This window comes from Monodelphis domestica, chromosome 3 (assembly GCF_027887165.1).
Source record: "Monodelphis domestica isolate mMonDom1 chromosome 3, mMonDom1.pri, whole genome shotgun sequence".
Taxonomy (NCBI): Eukaryota; Metazoa; Chordata; class Mammalia; order Didelphimorphia; family Didelphidae; genus Monodelphis; species Monodelphis domestica.
In genome coordinates, this window is record NC_077229.1 from 121,787,643 (window position 1) to 121,810,759 (window position 23,117).

The 23,117-nt window shown below is 37.6% G+C and overlaps 1 protein-coding gene across 2 annotated transcripts in view; it reads left to right on the forward strand.

Moving 5' to 3' along the window:
- ZFAT (zinc finger and AT-hook domain containing) overlaps positions 1 to 23,117 on the forward strand; it is a 318,710-nt gene that overhangs the window by 274,125 nt on the left and 21,468 nt on the right. For both annotated transcript variants that reach the window (XM_007488369.2, XM_007488367.2), the window contains one exon: positions 1,155 to 1,285. In XM_007488369.2, coding sequence (XP_007488431.1) covers positions 1,155 to 1,285 — 131 coding nt within the window. The remainder of the gene's footprint in view (positions 1 to 1,154; positions 1,286 to 23,117) is intronic.

A 23,117-nucleotide genomic window follows, 5' to 3' on the forward strand; every position in this document is an offset into this window, starting at 1 on the left:
TGACGTTAATATAACATTTAATTCTTTAAGCTTAAGTACAAGAGTTTTTAATGTTTTTATGTTTAGTTTGGTAGAGGCTAGCGAATGAAACATTTTGACTTCGCATAAATAATAAGAAAAAACAATTTCTTAGCAATTAGAACTTTCCAGATGTGAAATGTACTTTCTTAGGAGAGAGAGGGTTCTTCACCTCTGGAACTCTTCAGGCAGAGATTGGGAGACCACTTGTCAGGTACATTGGAGAAGAGTCCTTGACCAAATATAGGTTAGACAAAATGATCTTTCATGTCCCTTCCAGCACTGAGATCCTGTGATTCAAAGCATGTTTTAAAATGTTTTAGAGGGAAAGAAAGTTTGATTTATAAGCCTTGCTTAATGCATGATAAAGATTTAATACTTATCTATTGACTTGAATTGACTTGAAAATATGAATTCCATTGCAGCAGTTCTCTCTTCATATACACGTTTCTGTTATATAAAGTTCATACACAAAATTACAAACCATATTCTGTTTTCTAAACTGAACATATTTGAATCTCTTTCATCAATAATATATTGACTCAAACTGGAATACAGCTCATAACAAGCTACATATAATAATGAGAAAATTGGCACAAAATGTTCTGCTCTTGTACTATCATAGCAGTCAATCGTGACCATTAAAAAAAAAAAGTAATAATTTTCCTTCTAGCAAATCAGTGGTAAGGATCATAGTATTGTGTTCATATGACTTTACAGCTGGTCCAACAGCTGGTAATAGTGGTTGGTGTATCCTAAAAAGCTGCTCTGATGATACATGTTTCAAGCTTCAGAGATAATTCAGAGAGTCCTGAGCTTAAATTCCTTTAATATGATTAAGTTCTATACTTTGAAAATGGAGATATCTATCCAAGCCCCTTTTTTTTCTGGTTTGTAATCAGTATCTCATTTCAGATCTGTCCATAATAAAAGAATGACTCTGAATTTCAGGTTGCCAATCACTACCCTATCTGGAATTCCTATCTTGTGAATGCATTTTCCTAGGTCTGTTGCAAATAAGGCATGGGACTAAAAATCCATGTGTTCTTTGTAAATGGCATCTAGCACATCTTACTTCCAATAACAAGGGAAACTTCTTGATTAAAATTGTCTCCTGCTTTTGTCTTTCTAATAAGGTGAAAGACTTGATCCCACAGCTGTGAACATCCTTCAACAAATTATTGAGCTGGGAACTGAAACCCATGATGCTGCTGCTGTTGCCTCGGTGGTTGCCATGGCACCAGGAACTGTTACAGTGGTGAAGCAGGTAAGAGCACTTTATCTTCCCATAAAATGGGTATCCTCAAACTTCCTGAATCCCATCTCCCCACCACCATCTCTGCAGAGAACTTATTTTCTGATGGCTAAATTCCAGGGAAGAAGGCGATACAACTACTCCAAATCAAAGAAGATACTTTACTGTACTTATCTCTCCTCCTGAAGATGTTATTATGGCATTACATTTACAAAATCTCTGTGTGTATATGTGTGTTTGTGTGCTAGAAACTTCCAGAAACTGTTTTTTCTATTTCTTTAAGAGATGAATGATCAAATTTGTTTTGAAAACAAAATATGATAAATACATTTACTTATATATTCCTGAAATATATGTAAATCAATTAAGATTTTCTCATTGTTTGAAATACTGTGACTGATGACATTTTGATGTTTTTAATTATTGAGAAATAAGAGCATAGAAATAAATAGAAGGATAGGAATATATTTTTCCTGAGTCTAACCTTTAACAGTCGTTTTTAAAAAGACCTACTATATTCAGGCCCCCCATACTAACCTGAGTAGATGCAACCACAAAAGGAAAAACACTTCATGTCTTCAAAGAACTTATATCTACTAGGGGAAAGTGACATGTACACCAATATGTAAATATGAAATAAGTTTTGAAGAAGTAAAACACAAACTACTGAGGAAAGTAAGCAGGAATTATAAAAAGGAAGCAGCACCTAGGTATTAATTTGCAGGGACATAGGAATTATATGAGGCAGAGCTGAAGTGGGGAGTTCATTTGAGGCATGGAGGCAGGAGATGGAAGATCATTTAGTGGGTCAGCAAGTTGTTTATTGGAGCCGGAATATAGAGTTCAGAGGCTAGGAAGAGGAGTTTGTATTTTATTTTAGAGAAAATAAAGAACCATTGAAACTTTTTGAGTCAGGGAGTTATAGTTATACATTTGCTTTGGAAATATTTTGGCAGCTGTGGAAGATGTAATGGACAGATATGATTCTAGAAGTAAGGAAGGCAATTAGGAAGTTATTGCAGTAGTTCTGGTGAGAAGTAATGAAACTTTGGCCTAGACTTTCAGGCATGTAAAGAGAGAGAAGGGAATGGATGTGAGAGATATTGTAGAGGTACAGTTGACAAAGCTTGGCCACTGTGGCAGAAGGAAAAATCAAGGATGACTTTGAAGTAGCAAGTGTAGAAAACAGAAGTGGATGGTGCTCTTGAGAGAAATAGGGAAGTTAAGAAAGGAGGGTCAGAAAGACTTGGCTGCATGGTATAGGAAGTCTTGAGTTCAAATTTCACCTCTGACACAAATTGTTCCTGACCCTGGTAAAGTCACTTAACTTCTAAATAGAGTCCAATCAGCCTTTTCAAATGGTGAGTTAAAGGGAAGACCCTGATTTTCATTAGTATAGAAAGTTCTTTAATGGGAGCTCCATACATCCATGAAACCACAAACCTGATATTCATACATCCCCAAAAAGGAAAAGTAGGAGGATGATTGGGGGAAAAAATAAATGATTTCCATTGTAAACATGTTAGAGTTTGAGAGGCCTATGTATGGGACATCCAAGTAGAGATGTTCAGCAAGCAATAAATAGGTGATATGGATCTTTGCCTTAGGAGAGAGATGTGTATCTTCAAAACATAAATAAAAATGTTTTATTTCAAAATATCTTCAAATTTAAAGCTAAGAAAGAGATAGGTTATGATAAATATAAATCAATATTTAGGGAAAGGTAGTTTTACATAAGAGTTACTAGTTTTAGATGCTTTGTTTCCTTTTGTTCCATTCTTAGTAAAGATATAACTTAGGATAGATAAGTGAAGCATTCAATAAGAAAGTGAGGGATAGAGAAAGAGGGAGAGTTGACTAAAGGGGAAAAAAAGGTGGGAGTGAATATTTGGAATAAAACTATCTGACAGATTTGTTCACAAGAAAACATTCCTTGTTAAAGGGCAGAAGACAGGCGAGTGACCAAATACTTTTGCAATTGGGAAAGTCCTTTTAGACAAAACTGCAGATTTTCTTTTCCAAGGACAAGTAGTTGTTACAACATTGGATCAGACTATTTGTTTTACTCTACCTTGTTTAATTTGTTAAATTTTATTTTTCTTTCAGTAGAGGTTGGGCACTCTATAATATTATTTGGGGAGGATTGGGGTCCTGTTTTACCCACCCTACCTTTCTCCTTTTATCTTCTTCTCCTCCTTATACCTTGAATAATTCAGTCATGAAGGCATCCTTGCTATTCTTTACACAAAACCCTTTGTCTCTAGTTACTTATCTTTGCACTGGCTTTCCCTCATGTCTATTCCTTCTCCTCTTCACTTATTTATATTAGAATTCTTGGCTTCTTTTAAGCCTCAGCTCACATCCTTCTTTCTGCAGGAGACACTTCCAGTTTCCCTTGGTTGCTAGTACCTTTCCCTCTAAAATTGCCTTCCATCTCAGCTTAGTGGATTGAGAACCAGGCCTAAAGACAGGAGGTTCTGGGTTCAATTCTAGTCTCAGACTCTTCTAGCAGTGTGACCCTGGGCACTTAATCCTCATTGCCTAGTCCTTCCCATTTTTCTGCCTTAGAACCAAGGTACCTTATTAATTCTAAGATGGAAGATAAGGGTTAAAAAAATTACCTTCCATTTTCTCTATATATATAATTTATGTACTTAATTCTTTAGATTTATTTCCACCATTAGAGTATAAGCTTTTTAAAGGAAAGGATGATTTTCATCTTTGTATAAGCTTCATGCTTAGGCTGGTGCCTGGTACATGATAAGCACTCAATAAATGTTGATCAATTGATATATAGGAGGTGGCACTTGGTCTGAGCTTTGAAGGAAGCTTGGAATTCTAAGAGGCAGAAGTACTTTGGGATAATACCCTCTACAGAGACACAGGAATGGGATTGGTCTTATAGTAGTATTTTGTAGGAACGGTAAGTAGGTCAGTGTGCCTAAAACTTAGATCATGAAAGTATAGCTTGCTAGGTAGCATAGTGGATACAGCTCAGGGCCAGAAGTCAGTAAGTTCCAAATTCATATTTTGGCTGTGCACAAGTCAGTTATCTCTCTGAACTTCAGATTCTTCCTCTGTAAAATGTGAATAATATTTGCCCTGTCTACTTCCCAAGGCCATTGTAAGGAAAAGTTTAGATAAGTCTACGTAAAGTGTTTTGGAAACTATAAAACACTATTATTATCATCATTTTTTAAAAAAATATATTTTATTTGATCATTTCCAAGCATTATTCGTTAAAGACATAGATCATTTTCTTTTCCTCCACCCCCCCCACCCCCCATAGCCGACGCGTAAATCCACTGGGCATTACATGTTTTCTTGATTTTAACGCATTGCTTTGTTGATAATATTTGCATTAGAGTGTTCATTTAGAGTCTCTCCTCTGTCATGTCCCCTCAATCGTTGTATTCAGGCAGTTGCTTTTCCTCGGTGTTTCCACTCCCATAGTTTATCCTTTGCTTATGAATAGTGTTTTTTTCTCCTGGATCCCTGCAAATTGTTCAGGGACATTACACCGCCACTAATGGAGAAGTCCATTACATTCGATTATACCACAGTGTATCAGTCTCTGTGTACAATGTTCTCCTGGTTCTGCTCCTCTCGCTCTGCATCACTTCCTGGAGGTTGTTCCAGTCTCCATGGAACTCCTCCACTTTATTATTCCTTTTAGCACAATAGTATTCCATCACCAACATATACCACAGTTTGTTCAGCCATTCCCCAATTGATGGGCATCCCCTCCTTTTCCAGTTTTTGGCCACCACAAACAGCGCAGCTATGAATATTTTTGTACAAGTCTTTTTGTCCATTATCTCTTTGAGGTACAGACCCAGCAGTGCTATGGCTGGATCAAAGGGTAGATATTCTTTTGTCGCCCTTTGGGCATAGTTCCAAATTGCCCTCCAGACTGGTTGGATCAGTTCACAACTCCACCAGCAATGAATTAATGTCCCTACTTTTCCACATCCCCTCCAGCATTCATTACTTTCCTTTGCTGTTATGTTAGCCAATCTGCTAGGTGTGAGGTGATACCTCAGTGTTGTTTTTATTTGCATCTCTCTGATTATAAGAGATTTAGAACACTTCTTCATGTGCTTGTTAATAGTTTTGATTTCTTTATCTGAGAACTGCCTATCCATGTCCCTTGCCCATTTATCAATTGGAGAATGGCTTGATTTTTTTGTACAATTGATTTAGCTCTTTATAAATATGAGTAATTAAACCTTTGTCAGAGGTTTCTATGAAGATTTTTTCCCAATTTGTTGTTTCCCTTCTGATTTTAGTTACATTGGTTTTGTTTGTACAAAAGCTTTTTAATTTGATGTAGTCAAAATTATTTATTTTACATTTTGTGATTCTTTCTATGTCTTGCTTGGTTTTAAAGCCTTTCCCCTCCCAAAGGTCTGACATGTATACTATTCTGTGTTTACCCAATTTACTTATGGTTTCCTTCTTTATGTTTAAGTCACTCACCCATTTTGAATTTATCTTGGTGTAGGGTGTGAGGTGTTGATCTATTCCTAGTCTCTCCCACACTGTCTTCCAATTTTCCCAGCAGTTTTTATCGAATGGTGGATTTTTGTCCCAAAAGCTGGGATCTTTGGGTTTATCGTATACTGTCTTGCTGAGGTCACTTTCCCCCAGTCTATTCCACTGATCTTCCTTTCTGTTTCTTAGCCAGTACCAAATTGTTTTGATGACTGCTGCTTTGTAATATAGTTTAAGCTCAGGGACTGCAAGGCCCCATTCATATGTGTTTTTTTTTTTCATTATTTCCCTGGATATCCTTGATCTTTTGTTCTTCCAAATGAACTTTGTTATGGTTTTTTTCTAAATCAGTGAAGAAGTTTTTTGGTAGTTCAATGGGTATGGCACTAAATAGATAAATAAGTTTGGGTAGGATGGTCATTTTTATTATATTGGCTCGTCCTATCCATGAGCAGTTAATGTTTTTCCATTTGCTCAAGTCTAGTTTTAGTTGTGTGGAGAGGGTTTTGTAGTTGTGTTCATATAGTTCCTGTGTTTGTCTTGGGAGGTAGATTCCTAGGTATTTTATTTTGTCTAATGTGATTTTGAATGGGATTTCTCTTTCTACTTTTTGCTGCTGAGCTGTGTTGGAGATATATAGAAAAGCTGATGATTTATGTGGGTTTATTTTGTATCCTGCAACTTTGCTGAAGTTGTTGATTATTTCAATTAGCTTTTTGGTTGAATCTCTAGGACTCTTTAAGTAGACCATCATGTCATCCACAAAGAGTCATAACTTGGTCTCCTCCTTACCTATTTTGATACCTTCAATTCCTTTATCTTCTCTAATTGCTACTGCTAGTGTTTCTAGTACAATGTCAAATAGTAGAGGTGATAATGGGCATCCTTGTTTCACTCCTGATCTTATTGGGAATGTATCTAGTTTATCCCCATTGCAGATGATATTAGTGATGGTTTTAGATATATACTGTTTATTATTTTTAGGAATGACCCTTCTATTCCTATGCTTTCTAGTGTTTTTAATAGGAATGGGTGTTGTATTTTATCAAATGCTTTTTCTGCGTCTATTGAGATAATCATGTGGTTCTTGCTAGTTTGCTTGTTGATGTGGTCAATTATGCGGATGGTTTTCCTAATATTGAACCAGCCCTGCATCCCTGGTATAAATCCTACTTGATCATGGTGAATGACCCTTCTGATCACTTGGTGGAGTCTTTTTGCTAGTATCCTATTTAAGATTTTTGCATCTATATTCATTAGGGAGATTGGTCTATAGTTTTCTTTCTCTGTTTTTGACCTGCCTGGTTTTGGAATCAGTACCATGTTTGTGTCGTAAAAGGAGTTTGGTAGAACTCCCTCTTTGCTTATTCTGTCAAATAGTTTGTATAGTATTGGGATTAACTGTTCTCTGAATGTTTGATAGAATTCACTGGTGAATCCATCAGGCCCTGGGGATTTTTTCTTAGGAAGTTCTTTGATTGCTTGTTGGATTTCATTTTCTGATATGGGATTATTTAAGAATTCTATTTCCTCTTCTGTTAGTCTAGGCAGTTTGTATTTTTGTATATATTCATCCATTTCTCCTAAATTGGTGTATTTATTGCCATATAATTGGGCAAAGTAATTTCTAATGATTGCCTTAATTTCCTCTTCATCGAAGGTGCTGTCCCCCTTTTCATCTTTAATGCTGTTAATTTGCTTTTCTTCCTTCCTTTTTTTAATTAGATTGACCAGTACTTTGTCTATTTTGTTTGTTTTTTCAAAGTACCAGCTTCTTGTCTTATTTATTAAATCAATAGTTCTATCATTTTCGATTTTATTAATTTCTCCCTTAATTTTTAGGATTTCTAGTTTGGTTTTCTGCTGGGGGGTTTTAATTTGATCGCTTTCGAGTTTTTTCATTTGCATTTCCAATTGAATGATCTCTGCTCTCCCTTGTTTGTTAATGTAAGCATTCAGGGATATGAATTTACCTCTGATTACCGCTTTGGCTGCATCCCAAAAGGTTTGAAAGGATGTCTCACCATTGTCATTTTCCTCGATGAAATTATTAATTGTTTCCATGATTTCTTCTTTAACTAAACGGTTTTGGAGTATCATATTGTTTAATTTCCAATTGGTTTTAGATTTGGTTTTCCATGTACCATTACTAATCATTATTTTTATTGCCTTGTGATCTGAGAAGGCTGCATTCATTATTTCTGCTTTTCTGCATTTGTGTGCTATGTTTCTCTGACCTAATGTATGCTCAATTTTTGTGAATGTGCCATGTGGTGCTGAGAAGAAGGTGTATTCCTTTTTATCCCTATTTATTTTTCTCCATATTACTATTAATTCTAATTTTTCTAAGATTTCATTCACTTCTTTTACCTCTTTCTTATTTATTTTTTGATTTGATTTATCTAAATTTGATAATGGTTGGTTTAAGTCTCCCACTAATATGGTTTTACTGTCTATTTCTTCCTTCAATTCTCCTAGTTTCTCCATTAGAAATTTGGGTGCTATATTATTTAGTGCATACATGTTGATTAATGATATTTCCTCATTGTCTAGAGTCCCTTTTAACAAAATATAATTACCTTCCCTATCCCTTTTGATCAGGTCTATTTTTGCTTTGGCTTTATCAGATATCATGATTACCACTCCTGCCTTCTTTCTATCAGTTGAGGCCCAGAAAGTCTTACTCCATCCTTTAATTCTGACCTTGTGGGTGTCAACCCGCCTCATGTGTGTTTCTTGAAGACAACATATGGTAGGGTTTTGGATTCTAATCCATTCTGCTATTCGTCTATGTTTTATGGGTGAGTTCATCCCATTCACATTCAAAGTTATGATTGTCATTTGTGGACTCCCTGGCATTTTGATATCCTTCCCTAATTCTAACCTTTTCTTCTTTGGCTCTACCTTTTAGTCCAGTGATTTACTTTGAATCAGTCCCTCTTGTCCCCTCCCTTGATGTTTCCCTTTTTAGTCCCTCCCTTTTTGTTCCCTCTCCCTCCCCCCTCTCTTTCCCTCCCTTTTTGTTCTCCCTCTCCCCCTCCCCCCCTTGGTTTTCCCTTCTCCCTACCCTTGTTGGGTAAGATAGAATTCAAGATCCCAATGGATCTGGATGTTTTTCCCTCTCAGAGTTGATTTCCCTGAGTTTAAGGTTTAAGTAAAAAGCCCCCTCTCTTCCTCTCCTTCTTATAGGAGTTTTCTTCCCCTCCCCTTCCCATGTGAATCTTTGTGTGAGAAAGATTATTCTATTTGGTCTTTCTTTACCCCCTATTTATACATTACATTTTCCCCACATATTAGTATACATAGATTGATATAAATGTAGTCCTTATAGAAGAGAGTTTGAGTAAAAGAAGAAGATAACATTTTTCCCCTTTCCTTAATATTTACCTTTTCAGGTATTCCTTGCTCTTTGATTTTCGGTATCAAACTTTCCACAGAGCTCTGGTCTTTTCTTCGCAAAAAGTTGAAAGTCTTCTATTTTGTTGAATGCCCATACTTTCCCTTGGAAGTATATAGTCAGTTTTGCTGGGTAGCTGATTCTTGGTTGAAGACCCAGCTCTCTTGCCTTTCTGAAGATCATGTTCCATGCCTTACGATCATTCAGAGTAGAACTTGCAAGGTCTTGTGTGACCCTGATTGGCATTCCTTTATATTTAAATTGTCTTTTTCTGGCTTCCTGTAGGATTTTTTCTTTTGTTTGATAGCTTTGGAATTTGGCAATTACATTCCTGGGAGTTGTCTTTTGGGGGTTTAGTGTAGAAGGTGTTCCGTGAGCTCTGTCAGTGGCTGTATTGCCCCCTTGTTCTAGAATCTCTGGGCAATTTTCTTTGATTATATCTTGTATCACCATGTCGAGTTTGGTGTTTATTTCTGGCTTTTCTGGGAGTCCAATTATTCTTAAATTATCTCTTCTCCCTCTATTTTCCAGATCTGTCACCTTGTCGGTGAGATATTTTATGTTCTCTTCTAATTTCTTGGTATTTTGGATTTGCTTTATTAATTCTTGCTCTTTTACACGATCGTTGTCTTCCAGCTGCCTGATTCTGGCCTTTAAAGCCTGGTTTTCCTTTTCAGTTTCATCACACCGGTTTTGTAGATGCGTGAATTTCTTTTGCATTATTTCCCACTTTTCCTCCTAGAAGGCTTCCATCTTTTTGGTCATTTCTGATTCAAATTCTTCATGGGTTTGTGGAGAGTTTCCATTTCCTTTGGAAGGTTTTGGAGCATTTTCTTGTATATCATCTTCTATCTCCTCTGTATTTTGTATTTTGGCTCCATAGAATGTGTCCAAAGTCGCTCCTTTCTTCTTATTTTTCTTGGTATTTTGGGGCTTCTGTGCTTCTGTGGAGTTTGCCATCTCTGAATGTGGAGGATTAGCTTTTCTTATCTCTGTCTGATGTTCAGAGGCTTTAGTCCTGGGCAGATTGTCGGTTCTATGAGCTTTCCCTGGGTTAAATTGAGTATGCCTTCCGGCAATGACTTTCACTGGAACTGGAATGGAAGGGTTGGACCAGGAGGCCACACTCTTCCCTGGCTCTCTGTGTCAGGTTGCTTTCTGGAAGTTGCCTTCAGAATAGCTGGCCATGAGGCTGTTTCGTCGGCCCTGAGGGTTGCTGTTGTTTCAGAGGACCCTGCTGTCTGCGGGGGGATGGGCTGCGGCTTCCCGGGGTTCCGAGGACAGTGACTTTCACTGAGACTTGGATAGCAGGATCCAGCCCGTGAGGCTGTCTTGCCCGCCCTGAGGGTTACTGTTGTTTCAGACGACCCTGCTCTCTGCGGGGGGAGCTCCAAGGGCAGTGACTTTCACTGGGACTTGGATAGAAGGCCCTGAGGGTTGTTGTTGTTTCAGAGGACCCTGCTCTCTGAGCGGGGCGGGGCTGCGGCTTCCCGGATCCTTGGACTCTGAGCTCCTACCCCTTTGGTCCGAGTGATCTCGGGTTCTGGCGTTTGAGGTGGGCCGTACCTTTTGATCCGGGTCCAGGTCCAGGAGGAGGATTCCCAGGGTCTATGCTGTTGATCGTTTTGAATTTCGGCGCCTTAGGAGCTTATAGTTTGAGATCGGTCGGGAAGGGTTTTCCAGAGATCTGAACTTTAGCTTTCTCTAAGCCGCCATCTTGACCGGAAGTCCTATTGTCATCATTTTTATACTTAGTTACTGTCACAATTCAGCCACACTTCAATTACTGGAAGATTACAATTTCAGTAAGACTTTCAAGTAAAGAATGTATCCTTAAAAACAATATACACATGCAATTTCCCATAGAACCTGGATCTGGGTTAAGCTTAAACTGATTCAAGTAGTTTAAATCAAGATTGTTTTTCCTTATAAACCAAATATCAACATCATCATGTATCTGAAGGATCTTTATTAAAAGAATTGTAAGGGGCCAAGGTCAGGGTGTGTGTGTGGGGGGGACCAAATAACTATGATCAATGGATAGAAGTTTCAGGTAGATAAATTTTAGCTTAATATAACAAATGAACAATATTTTTACTGAATATCCTAAATATAAAATTGCCTTATTAGATATTGAATTCTCCATTACTGGAAACATTCAGGCAAAGTCTGGTTGATATATTATTTGGGGATATTAGGATGGGAATTCATATTTCAGATAAGATTTGGATGGGGCCCCTCTGAGTTCTCAGAAGATGTGATTTTATGAATATGGCAGAATAAGCCTCATTTACAATTTTATTCTTTACCTGCATTCTTCAGTTCACCACGTGAAGACAAAAGTAAGACAAGCTTTAGTGAAATCTGTAATTTAAAATGAACATTTATTAAGTTAATATGAAAGTTTGCTAAATATCCTATTTGTACGTACATTCCATCTTCCACAGAGGCAGAAACTAGAGATCTGGGTGAAGCATACATTAGTTTGGGTAAAACAGCATTTTCAAGATCATTTTCCCATATCAAGAAACAAAAATACCGTCTGGTTTTAATTTCATGTGCTCATGATTTATTAGCCTTAACCTGAAAAAAAGACTCATAGGTTAAGAACAGGCAATGGTAAGTGGAAATTATCTATTTCAAGGTTTTACCTCTCTGGTTTTATTTCTAGAATTGAAGTTGTGGCATAAATAAGAGGTATAGGGTTTGGATGGTTGAAAAGAAAAATAAAATTACAGAGGCAGAAGTGATTGGGAGGAGGCGGGAATTAATAAAATATAGTAAAGATTTGGCCTAGAATGCACATCTGTTGAATTTTCAACTCTAGTCAGACCTAGGGGCTCAGTCTTTTTTCTGGTTTTATTTCTTTTTCATATGTAAGCAACAAAAGTGAATTTACAAAAATCCAAGGTTTCAGAACATTCAGAAAGGGATAAGAGGTAAAGGGTCAGCTTGTTTCAGGCAGGACTTACAGCCAGAGCAAAAGCTCAGAGACAGATGATGAAGTGTTATGTTCTAGGAATGGCAAATAGGCCAATGTTACCAGATCTTAGGAATAAGGTATAAGAAAGCTAGGAAAATTGAGAAGGACCAGGGCAGGAAGAGGTTTAAGAGCCAACACAGAAGTTTTAACTTTTTCTTGGAGTAATAGCCACTGAAGTTTATTGAGGAGAGGGGTACTATTGCCATACTGATACTTAGGTCACTGTGGCAGTTGAAAAAGGATATAGGAAATAGGGAAGACAAAACAGGATGACCAGTTAGGAAACTCTTACACTAGTCCACTTGAACTAAGGAGAATTGATAAAGTTCTAAATCAAGATTGTGTCTATATAAGTAGGAAGAAGAGAATAAATTTGAGAACCATTGTGAAAGTAAAAAGAACAAGATTTCGATATGTGAGGTGAATGAGAGTGAGAAGATGACAAAAAAAAAGTTGTGGGCCTGGGGGATTAGGTTGGTGCCCTCCCTCTATAATAGTGGTTCTCAACCTTTCTAATGCTGTGACCCCACAATACAGTTCCTCATGTTGCAATGACCCCAAACCAAAAAATTATTTTGGTGCTACTTCAAAACTGTAATTTTGCTACAATTATGATTCAGAATGTAAATACCTGATATGCATTATGTATTCTCATTGCTACAAATTGAGAGGTTGAGAACTACTGCTCTACAATATTAGGGAAGTCCAGAAGAGAAGCCATGACATGAATGAAGAATAAGAAAAGGAGACTAAAAAGGAGCAATGAGACAACTAAGAGAACCAGGAGACAATTGTATCAATGAAAATCTAGAGAGGAAAATATCCTGAAGGAGTAGTGTTAAAGCCTGTAGAAAAGCTTAAAGAGGATTAGGTAAAGAAAAGGCCACTAGATTTGTCTATTAAAGTTATTGGTAACTTTAGAAAAAGTTGTTTAAGTTAAATGGTAAGGTTAAAGAACAGATTTCAAAGGGTTTAAAAGACAGTGAAAAGAGAGGAAATAAAAGCACCAATTGTGGATTGCCTTTTCAAGGAGTTTAGCCAAGAAGAGAAGAAATATAGGACAAAGCTAGCAGGGATTTTTGAATCATGTGAGGGTTTTTTAAGGATAAGGGAATGCTAATGCTTAACACAGTGCCTGGCTCACAAACATTTGATGCTTGTTGGCTTGTTTTGATCTGACAGAGCTATGTGTGTAGGCAGCAAGGAAGCAGGTAGTAGATAGGCAGAGATTGAAGATGAGGTAGAAGGGAAGATGACAATTTGTTGGAGAAGCTAGAAGATTAGTTCAAGAGGGCATATAGAAGAGTTTACTTTGGAAAGATGATGGGCCACCACTTCATCTAAAACCAAAGTTAAGGAGAAGAATAACTCAGAAAGTGGTGAGAGACAAGTAGGAGAAAAGAAGGAGCTACTCATCAATTGGTTTCAGTTTTTTTTGGTGAAATCTAAGGCAATTAGAAGCTTAAGGACAGATGGGAAAATTTGGAGCAGCCATTCTGGTTGGTTAGGATAGTGAATCAATTATAGAGCAATAAAGTTTTTGCCTTGCTGCAGTAAAGGTACAGTTGAGATTATGTAATATAAATTTGTTGTGAGCCCAATCAGCAGTTTCATGTTTCCTTCAGCTCCATTCAGTAACATATGAATAGGAGTGAAGAAGATGGTTAGTAGACATACACACAAGAGTTGAGGTTTTACAAAGCATGCTTGGTGGGCAAGGGATAGAGTTCAGTATTATCAATACAGTGGTGATGGACGGGGAAAAAAGAGGTACAGGAAATAGAGGAAATGATGGGAATAAAGAATAGGGTTAAAGGTCAGTAAGCAAAGGATAAGATGAAACTATAAAAGGTTATGATCAAACTATTTTGGAGTTCATTAACATGGAAATAGAATACTTGTGAGACATGTGAATATCAAGGCTAACATTCTCTGTATAGCTGAGCTGGAGTGGAATAGTAGGTCAAAAGAATTGAGTAGATTGAGAAACTGAGAAAAGAATATATTAGAGGAGACATTAATATGTATGTTGAAGGCTACTAGTATGAAGATCCCAGGCAATGGAGAGAGGAAAAAAATTGTGAGCTAGGCACCAAATTCATTTAGGAAGGAAGGAAAATGTCCTGGAGTTCTGTTAATAATAGTCACTAGGATTGGGATTGAGTGGTAAATTTTGGTAGTATGAACTTTAAAGGAGGAGAATTTGTAGAGTGAAGGTAGCAAGGGAGAATTTCAAAGTAGTAGAGACCAAGAAATAATCTGATGCCCCCATCACATCCACTAAGTTTGGACTTTTGAGAGAAAGTTAGCCAATCCTGAAAAGGGTGGTAAGGGAAAAATCAGTGGAAGGAAGCTTTATTTCTGTGAAGTCTAGAAGATGGAAGAAGTAAGAAGGAAAGGGGTTTAAATGAAAAGAAATTTGTTAATTATGGAATAGACATTCCAGAGAGTACAGTGGGAATGAAGGGCAGATGTGTAGTGGGACTTAGGCCAAGGTACATTAAGTTAATAATGGGGAATGGAGTTTGTACAAAATGGATTCAGGATCATGAAGATAGGGTGAGTGTGAAAGGATGGGAGTATGCTAATGATTGATCAGGGAATTCACACAGAATAAAAATGGTTAGAGAGAAGTCCATTGAGTAAGGCACAAGATTGGACAGAGTCCTTCCCTCCTTGCTCTCTTTCATCACCCCTGCCTTGTGAAGTTCAGCTACCCAGAGATGAAGATGTGTTATGTGGGACACAGGAATACTCATCTGGCAGCAGGTAGGGATAAATAGAGATATAATTAGATAGTCAGGAAGCCAGGGTACCACACTTATTCCCAAGTAGCCTTTGGGAGTAGGAGATAGAAAAAAGTCCATCTAGAATGCTCTTCTTCCCAACTTCTGGCTCTTAATAATCTCTGCCTTCCTGTAACATTCAGATCAAGCATTACCTCTAAAAAAACCTTTATCTGATCCTCTCAAGTCAATTGTGCTGTCCTCTCTAAGGTTATCTTCCATATGTTCTATATTTATTTTGCATGTTTTGATTTACTTATGTACTATGACGCTTTAGATAGGTGCTCCTTCATAGTAGGGACTAACTTTGTTTTTTAATTTGTGTCTCAGGTGTTTCACACTGTGCCTGGCCCATAGTAAGTACCCAATAAATGCTTGTTGATTGATGCAAGTGAGGCTCAGAGTTATCAACCTGCAGAGTCAGGATTCATACCCAAAATTTCTGGCTGCAGTTAGTTCAGTAGCCAGCTGTTTTTTCTCTATTTCAAACTGTATCTGTAAAAAACCAAAATTTCATGAACAAATATCAACTTTTCCAAACAAATCCATCCTCTTTCACTCTTTTCATGCCCTTTATTATTGTCTGTAGGTGGGATTATTAGAATAAAATTTGAATTTAAATCTGATTTCTTTCACTTGACTGGTGTAGAATGATATGTTTTAAGAAGTCAGGAAGAGAGTGTGTCAGCAGAGTTTCACTTATGAACTGAGTCTGTTGTGATTAGCCTGAGAGGTAATTTCAGTAACAGCTTTGCCGAGGAGGCATAAGCTGATTGCCAGCCAAGCCTAGAATTGCTGCCTGTTATTTGCAGCCCATTATTTTTGCAGAGAAATGTAATCTACTTCAGTAGTCTACAACTTACATTGGTTGTCTATTTTCAATTAAGTAGACTTCCATATCTTTATGTTTTTATTTAGAGCCTTAAGTAATGCAACAACTTGAAGCACTGTCTTGTACTTTGGTCGCTTAAAGTGAAATACATTTGATGGTGAAGAAACCATTCATTTATCAGCCAACGCTTAAACCAGTGACAACTTGTGACCTGAGATAGAGCCTGAGCCATGATGATGTGCTTCAGAATACGACTTCAAATCTGTTTGTTTTCTTTTCAGTAATACAGAAGGTGAAATGTTTTATGTGATTGTGACAAATAAGGGGGACATGAGAAATAACTACACGTTTGCAAAAGTATTTCCAATTCAACAAGCAGTTTGATTCAGCTAACATTTATTAAAAGCACATCTATTGTGCAAGGTACAATGTAAGGCTTTGAGAATACAAAGATAAAAAGGGGGAAAAAAAGGCCTTATGCTCTAGGATATAAAGAGGGAAGGAGAAGGCAGCATATGACAATTGTGTTGATTAAATAAATAAAATATAGTTTTTGAGGAAGGAATAAAGCATTAAAGGGATCAGGAAGGGCTGTGGGCAGAAGGTGGCATTGGAACCACATCCTCAAGGAAACTAAGGCTTCTTAGAAGTGAAAGGGAGGAGGAAATAAATATACAAGGTCCTGTGAGAAGCTCAAAGGCAAAAAAAAAATGGAACCCTAAGTTTAAAAAGACAGCATTAAAACTAGTTTGGGATGTATAAAGAATAGTAGAGGTCAGTATATCTAGAAAGGTAATTTGACATCATATTGTGAAGAATTTTAAGTGCACTAGAAAGAGAGTATGTTATCTTAGACACAACAGAGAGATTATTGGATCTTCTTAATCTGAGAAGTAGCAAGGTCTGATCTAGGCTTTATAAATATCAATTTGGCAGTTCTATAAAAGATTAAAGAGGGGGTAGAGATTACAGGCCAGGAGACCTATTGGTCCCAACAAGAGGTGGTAAAGACCTAGTCTAGAGCAGTGACTATGTAAGCAGGTCACTGATATAAAAGATGTCATAGAGGGAGAAATAATATGATGTGGCAGTTATTGGGTATGAAGGTATGAGAATAGAGTGCTGAACTCGGAGTCAGGAAGATCTGAGTTTAAATCCAGCTTCAAACACCGGATATGTGGCCCTAGACCAGTCACTTAACCTCTACTTCCTTTTCTACAATGGGGATAATAATAGCAACTACCTCCTAATACGGTTGTAAAAATAAAATGAGATATTTGTAAAGCACTTCACAAACTTTAAAGTGTTACATATTAATACTAGCTTTTGTTATTGATGATGATGATGATTATAGTGAAAGAATTGAAGGTGACTCCCTGATTGTGAATTTAAGTGACAAGAAGGATAATGATGCCCTTATAAACATAAGCAGAGAAATTGGGAAGGAGTTTGGGGTTGAAGGTTGAATTGCAGGGAAGACAGCGAGTTTCTTATTGAGTTTGAGATACCTGTGAGACATCTAGTTAGAGATTTCTATTCAGCAATTGATAATATATGGCTGGAGTTTAAGAGAGAGATGAAAGCCAGATGTTTTCATTTCTGTTTGTCCTTGTAAAGATGGTAATTGTATCCAGAATATAGGTATATCTGTACGTGGCAGTGAAACATCTGGATCAAAGAAGTAAATATTTTTGGGTGATGGTCACCAGAAGGCTAGGACTGTGTCATGTGTAATGGGTGAAACAAAAGTTTCCTGGTTCTTGAGACTGATAAATAAGGATATCAGGGTGTCGGAGGGGATTCTAATGTGTATATTAAATTCCCTATATATAAAAGCAATATTGGAATAGAAAAACTGAGAGTCTGGTACTGAAATAGATGAAAGAGGGGAAGCGAAGCAATTCCCTGAGAACCACTAGAGAATCACAACAAGAATTTGAGCAGGATGTTGTAGACAGGTGGAAGAACTTCCAAAGAGGATGGGAAATCGAGAAATTGATCTTCTTCTCCCTTTGAGCCAGTGTGTCAAAGCACTCCTGAAAAGAAGGACCCAGTTTTGGAGATGTAGGCAGCAGTGCTGCATCTTCTGGGGAAAGGATGCATCTGTGAGTACAAGAAAGTAAATGAAGTGTTAAGAGGAAGAGTTCTAACAGGACGGGAAATGAGACCATGAGAGAATGATGATTCTAAAATAGTATATGGTGGAAACTGAGAACCAAGCAGGATGGGAAATTGAATAGGACCACTTCTCTTCTCCCTCTCTATTGTTTCACTTGGTGAGCTCATCAGTGCCCTTGGATTTAATTAACATCAATGTGCTGATGATTCCCAAATCTGCCTGTCCTCCCTCAGCCTCTCTGATGACCTCCAGTCGAACATATCTATTTGCCTTTTAGATATCTCAAACTAGATGTCCAGAAATATCTTAAACACAATATCCCTAAAAACAGATTTCCTCATTATCTTTCCCCCAAACCCTTACTCTCTTCTCTGTTATTATAAAGGGAAACATCATCCTCCCACTCCCTCAGGCTCACAACCTAGGAGTTGTCCTGAATTCATCATTCTCACCCCAAATATCCAAGCAGTGGCCAAGGCCTGTCAATCTCACCATTATAATGTCTCTAGAATATGCCCCCTTTTCTCCAATGCCACTACCTCTGCTCTGGTTCAGGCCCTGATCACTTCATGCCTTCGTTATTACAATAACCTGCTGGTGGGTCTGCCTGCCTCAAGACTCTTCCCACAGTCCTTCTCATAGCACATGGCTGGGCATCTAGATGGAACAGAAGATAGAGCACTGAGCCTGGAGTCAGGAAAACAAGAGTTCAAATCTTACCTCAGATATTTACTCACTAGCTATGTGGCCCTCAGCAAGTCACTTCTCTGTTTCTCTCAGATTCCTCAACTGTAAAATATAGTAAATAATACCATCTTGCCACTACTGTGAAAATCAGTGAGAATATTTGTAAGGTGCTTAGCGTGGTGCCTGGCACAAGATAGGTTTTTTTGGGGAGTGGTGTTATAATTAATTTATTTATTTAGAATATTTTTTCATGGTTACATGATTCATGATTTTTTCCAACCCTTTTCCCTCCCCACTTCCGGAGCTGACAGGCAGTTCCATGGAGTTATATATGTGTCATTGTTCAAAACCCATTTCCATATTATTCATATTTGCAGTAGAGTGATCTTTTAATGCCCAAACCCTAATCATATCCCCATCGAAATACGTAATCTATCATATGTTTTTCTTCTGTGTTTCTACTCCCATAGTTCTTTCTCTGGATGTGTATAGCATTCTTTGTCATAAGTCCCTCAGAATTGTCCTGGATCATTGTATTGCTGCTAGTAGAAAAGTCCATGACATTTGATTGTACTACAGTGTATCCTGGTTCTGCTCCTTTCACTCTGCATCAATTCCTGCAGATCTTTCCAGTTCCCATGGAATACCTCCAGTTCATTATTCTTTTGAGCACAATAGTATTCCATCACCAACAGATACCACAATTTATTCAGCCATTCCCCAATTGAAGGGCATCCCTTCATTTTCCAGTATTTTGCCTCCACAAAGAGCATGGCTATAAATATTTTTGAACACATATTTTTCCTTATCTCTTTGGGGTAAAAACTCAGCAGTAGTATGGCTGGATCAAAGGGTAGGCAAACATGAAAGCTTTTTAATAAATGGTTATTCCCTTCTCCATTCTTCTCTTACCAAAATCTTGGTCCTTAGCTCCATAACTCTGGGCCCTAACAGGTGAACTTGGGCCTTGTCTTGCTCAGAATCAGACATTATTGCAGACATTTCCAAACAATTCCCCCTCCCCCTACACACACACCCTCATGTATGTACCACCCCACATCCTTCTAGGTCTCCTTTATGTTTGATTTTCTCTCCTTCCCCCACTCATTTGAATAAAAGACAGGAATTTTCCCAGCACTTTATAAAATGCCTGGTACTTTAGGGGTTGGATGATACACAAATGTCAAATAATCAACAGTTATTTCTTAAAGACATGCTTTATACCAGATATTGTAGAAATGGCTGGGTACACAAAGACAAGAGGGACACAGTCCGTTTCATTGAGGAAGGATTGTATTCTGTATGAGACAACATTTATGTGCACATAGATTTAAAAATTGATACAAGGTGATATGGGGGAAGAGGGGACCAGCAGCTGCTGGGAGGATTGATAGACTTCATTTAGAATGTGGTGCTTGAGTTGAGTCTTGAATAAAATTAGAGATTTTAAGATGAGTTAAGGCATGAGAGGACAACTAGTGCAAGGGGAAATAGAGCATTGTGCATGAGGAACAGAAAGAAAGACAGTTGATTGCACCATAGAGTTCATGAAGGGCAATAATGTACAACAATTTTGGGAAGAAACATAGGTTGTGAAGGGCTTTAAAGGCCATCTAGAAGGATTTATATTGAATTTTAGAGGTAATAAAGGGAGCTGTTGGAGTTGATTGAGTAGAAGAGTTGACATAGACCTGTGCTTTAGGAAAATCATTTTTGCCTCTGTATGAAGATTTTATTGGAGTGGAATGAGACTAGAGGCTGGGAGATCAGTTAAGATTTTATTGTAGTATTCCAGGTGGTGAGGGCATGAACAAAAGTATCTGATATAGATAAAGAGAAGAGGACAGATGTGAGTGATGTGAAAATAGAAATAAGACTGTCAAGATTCCCTTGCAGGCAACATGATTTTATTCCTATTTGGACTTGATGTTCTGATAATAAGAAATTATTGTGGGCAGTTTCTTCTTTGTTCTTATAATTTGTTTATGTGGCTTTTTTCCCTTAAGTCATGTGTCTATTTCAAGTTTATCTTGGTGGATAGTGTGAGATATTGGTCTAAATTTCTGCCAGGGTGCTTTCCAGTTTTCTCATCAGTTGAATAGTGAGTCAACCCCAGGAGTTGGGGTCTTTGGATTACTTGCTAATAAACTACTAGGTGCATTTGTTTTTGTATGTTATGTATAGGTGTAAGGTAGAGAATCCATTCTTCTTAACTTGGGAGAAATCTGAAAAAAATTAAATAAATAGGGAAAAAAGAGCTTAAAAAAAGAATTCTGGAAGTTAGAGGTGGTGTTACATTGTTTTAAAAATCAGGTTTGATGAAATAGAGTGGAAGCTGGACTTGTGGATGATGCAGCAGGTGCAGGCCTTTGGAGCTTTGTAGCAGAGAAAGGTTATAATATTCCTGTAAAGGTGAAGGATAAATGAACCTTAACGGTGTTCTGGAGTGAAGAATATTACAGATCCTGTCCATGAGAAGTGCAGTGATATCTCTGGATCAATGATAAAGAAGTAAAGTCAAGTTGTTAGGTCTGGAGTCTTGGTGTTATTTGTGGCCCCCACCTATCTGGGTGGTAAATGAAGGCCTATCATTCTGTAGAGGCAGAATTTAGAGTAGGTATAGCCTCAAATCAGAGCATTAGATCTGAGGTAGCAGATTCTGGGGCAATGAGACCTCCAAAACAGTTGAAAACCTATAAGCCAGGGCAGTGATAGAGTTTCTAGACAGAAAGAGGTGCTAGGCAGAAACCTTGATTGGATGGAAGGCCCCCATTCCTCTGAATGTTTCATGGTAGGGGAGAGCTTTTGTATGGAATAAGAACAGAATTGCACAGATTTCAAGGGTAGTAGGTTTCCTGGGAGAAGTCAGCCTCCAAATCCAGATCCGACCTGGAGCATACTTTTATTGTGAACAGGCCATGGAGCTCCATACTGGCTCCAGGCAGTTGATATGTACATGCTCACACTCCCTTATCTCAATGCAAAACATTGATAATAAGTGGCAGAGCTAGGACTAGAACTTGGATCTCTAGGTTCTCAGCACAGTGTTCTTATGAAGTAGATAGAAGTATTTGGTCAGTTTTATTTGTGAGACTGCAGAAGTTAAAATGTTTTATTTTGGCCAGCTACCAAAGGAGAGTGTTGGTGCTCCAACCAAGGTCTTCTAATTTTTTTTCTTTTTTTTAAACCCTAACCTTCTATTTTAGTAACAGTTCCAAGACAGAAGAACAATAAGGGCTAGGCCCTCAGACATCTAGGAATCTAGATTTGAACCCAGGACCTTTTGACTCCAGACTTGGCATTCTATCCATCCACTATGCTGCTTAACTGCCCCCAAGTTCTTCTAACTCTTAAGTGCAGCATTCGTTCCATTTGACCATGAAACATATAATAACCTACTTACAATGTTTCCCTGCATTGACTTCCCTGCATAGCTTATGAATTGTGCATGTGGATAGATAGCTGCATGCTTTTGGTTCAAGACTCTCTTTTCCAGGAAGAGTTTCTTTTAGCCCTTTTATTAAATGATGGTGCAAAGACAAATGGTCATCTGCATTATCCTAAAATATGTGTGGCTGACAGACTGCTTTCCCCATTCATATTCTCTGAAGGAATTAAGTGATATCTTCTTTCTTTGTCCTTCCAACATCAAATATCTAGTGAGTTAATGGAATTTTTCTTGTTCCCATAGTAGCACTTTATTGGCTTGTATTGTAAACAGTCTTGACTTCAGTCCAATTCTCTTGATGTAGATAGTAGCATAGTCAGTAACCAGTGGGTCTCAAATTGTTCTTTCCATTTGCTTTTTCCTTTTAAGCCTTATATCACTCTATACCACTTTTTTGGAGGGGTAAATCCTAATAGTAGTTTTATGTAATCATGCTTTTATTTTCCACATAAAAGCTTTGGGGTCTTTGGCTATTTTATTTACACCATTTACCATTGTTCGTCATCTAAAGTGTCCTTTTAACAGTATTACAGATATTCTTTGAGATTTTTTTTAAATTAGTGGAACTGATTGTCAATTCTGTTTCTTCCCCTTTTTAATACTTACATTTTCTGTTATTATTCACTCTGTGATTAAAATGTCACTTTGTGCATTCTTCCATTCCATGCTTATCAAAAGTTTTGCAGAAACCTACACTAAGTAAATTTTATACCCTGGGTTGGTTCATCTTCATTCCATGTCTCTTACATGCAGCAAGAACATAGATCACATTTTTATAAAGCTGGTTTCTTAAAGCTGTAGGACCTTTTGATTGTACAAGCTCACTCAGAAATATAATCTGTGTTTCTAATAGTTTGCTTGCAATCTCAGTTTGCATTTATCTTTTACACTTCAAGTCTTGTCATCTGTCCAAGGGACAAAATCCTCATCTGCTTTTTTACTCATTCTGGTTAGCACAATAGAGTGGAAAGACATAATAAGGTTTGGAAACCTGGCTTTTAAATCTGTCTTTTCTAAACTGTATATGACCTTGGACAAACCAAAATCTCTCAGTACCTCAGTTTCTTTATTTGTAAAATGAGACAGCTGAGCTGGATG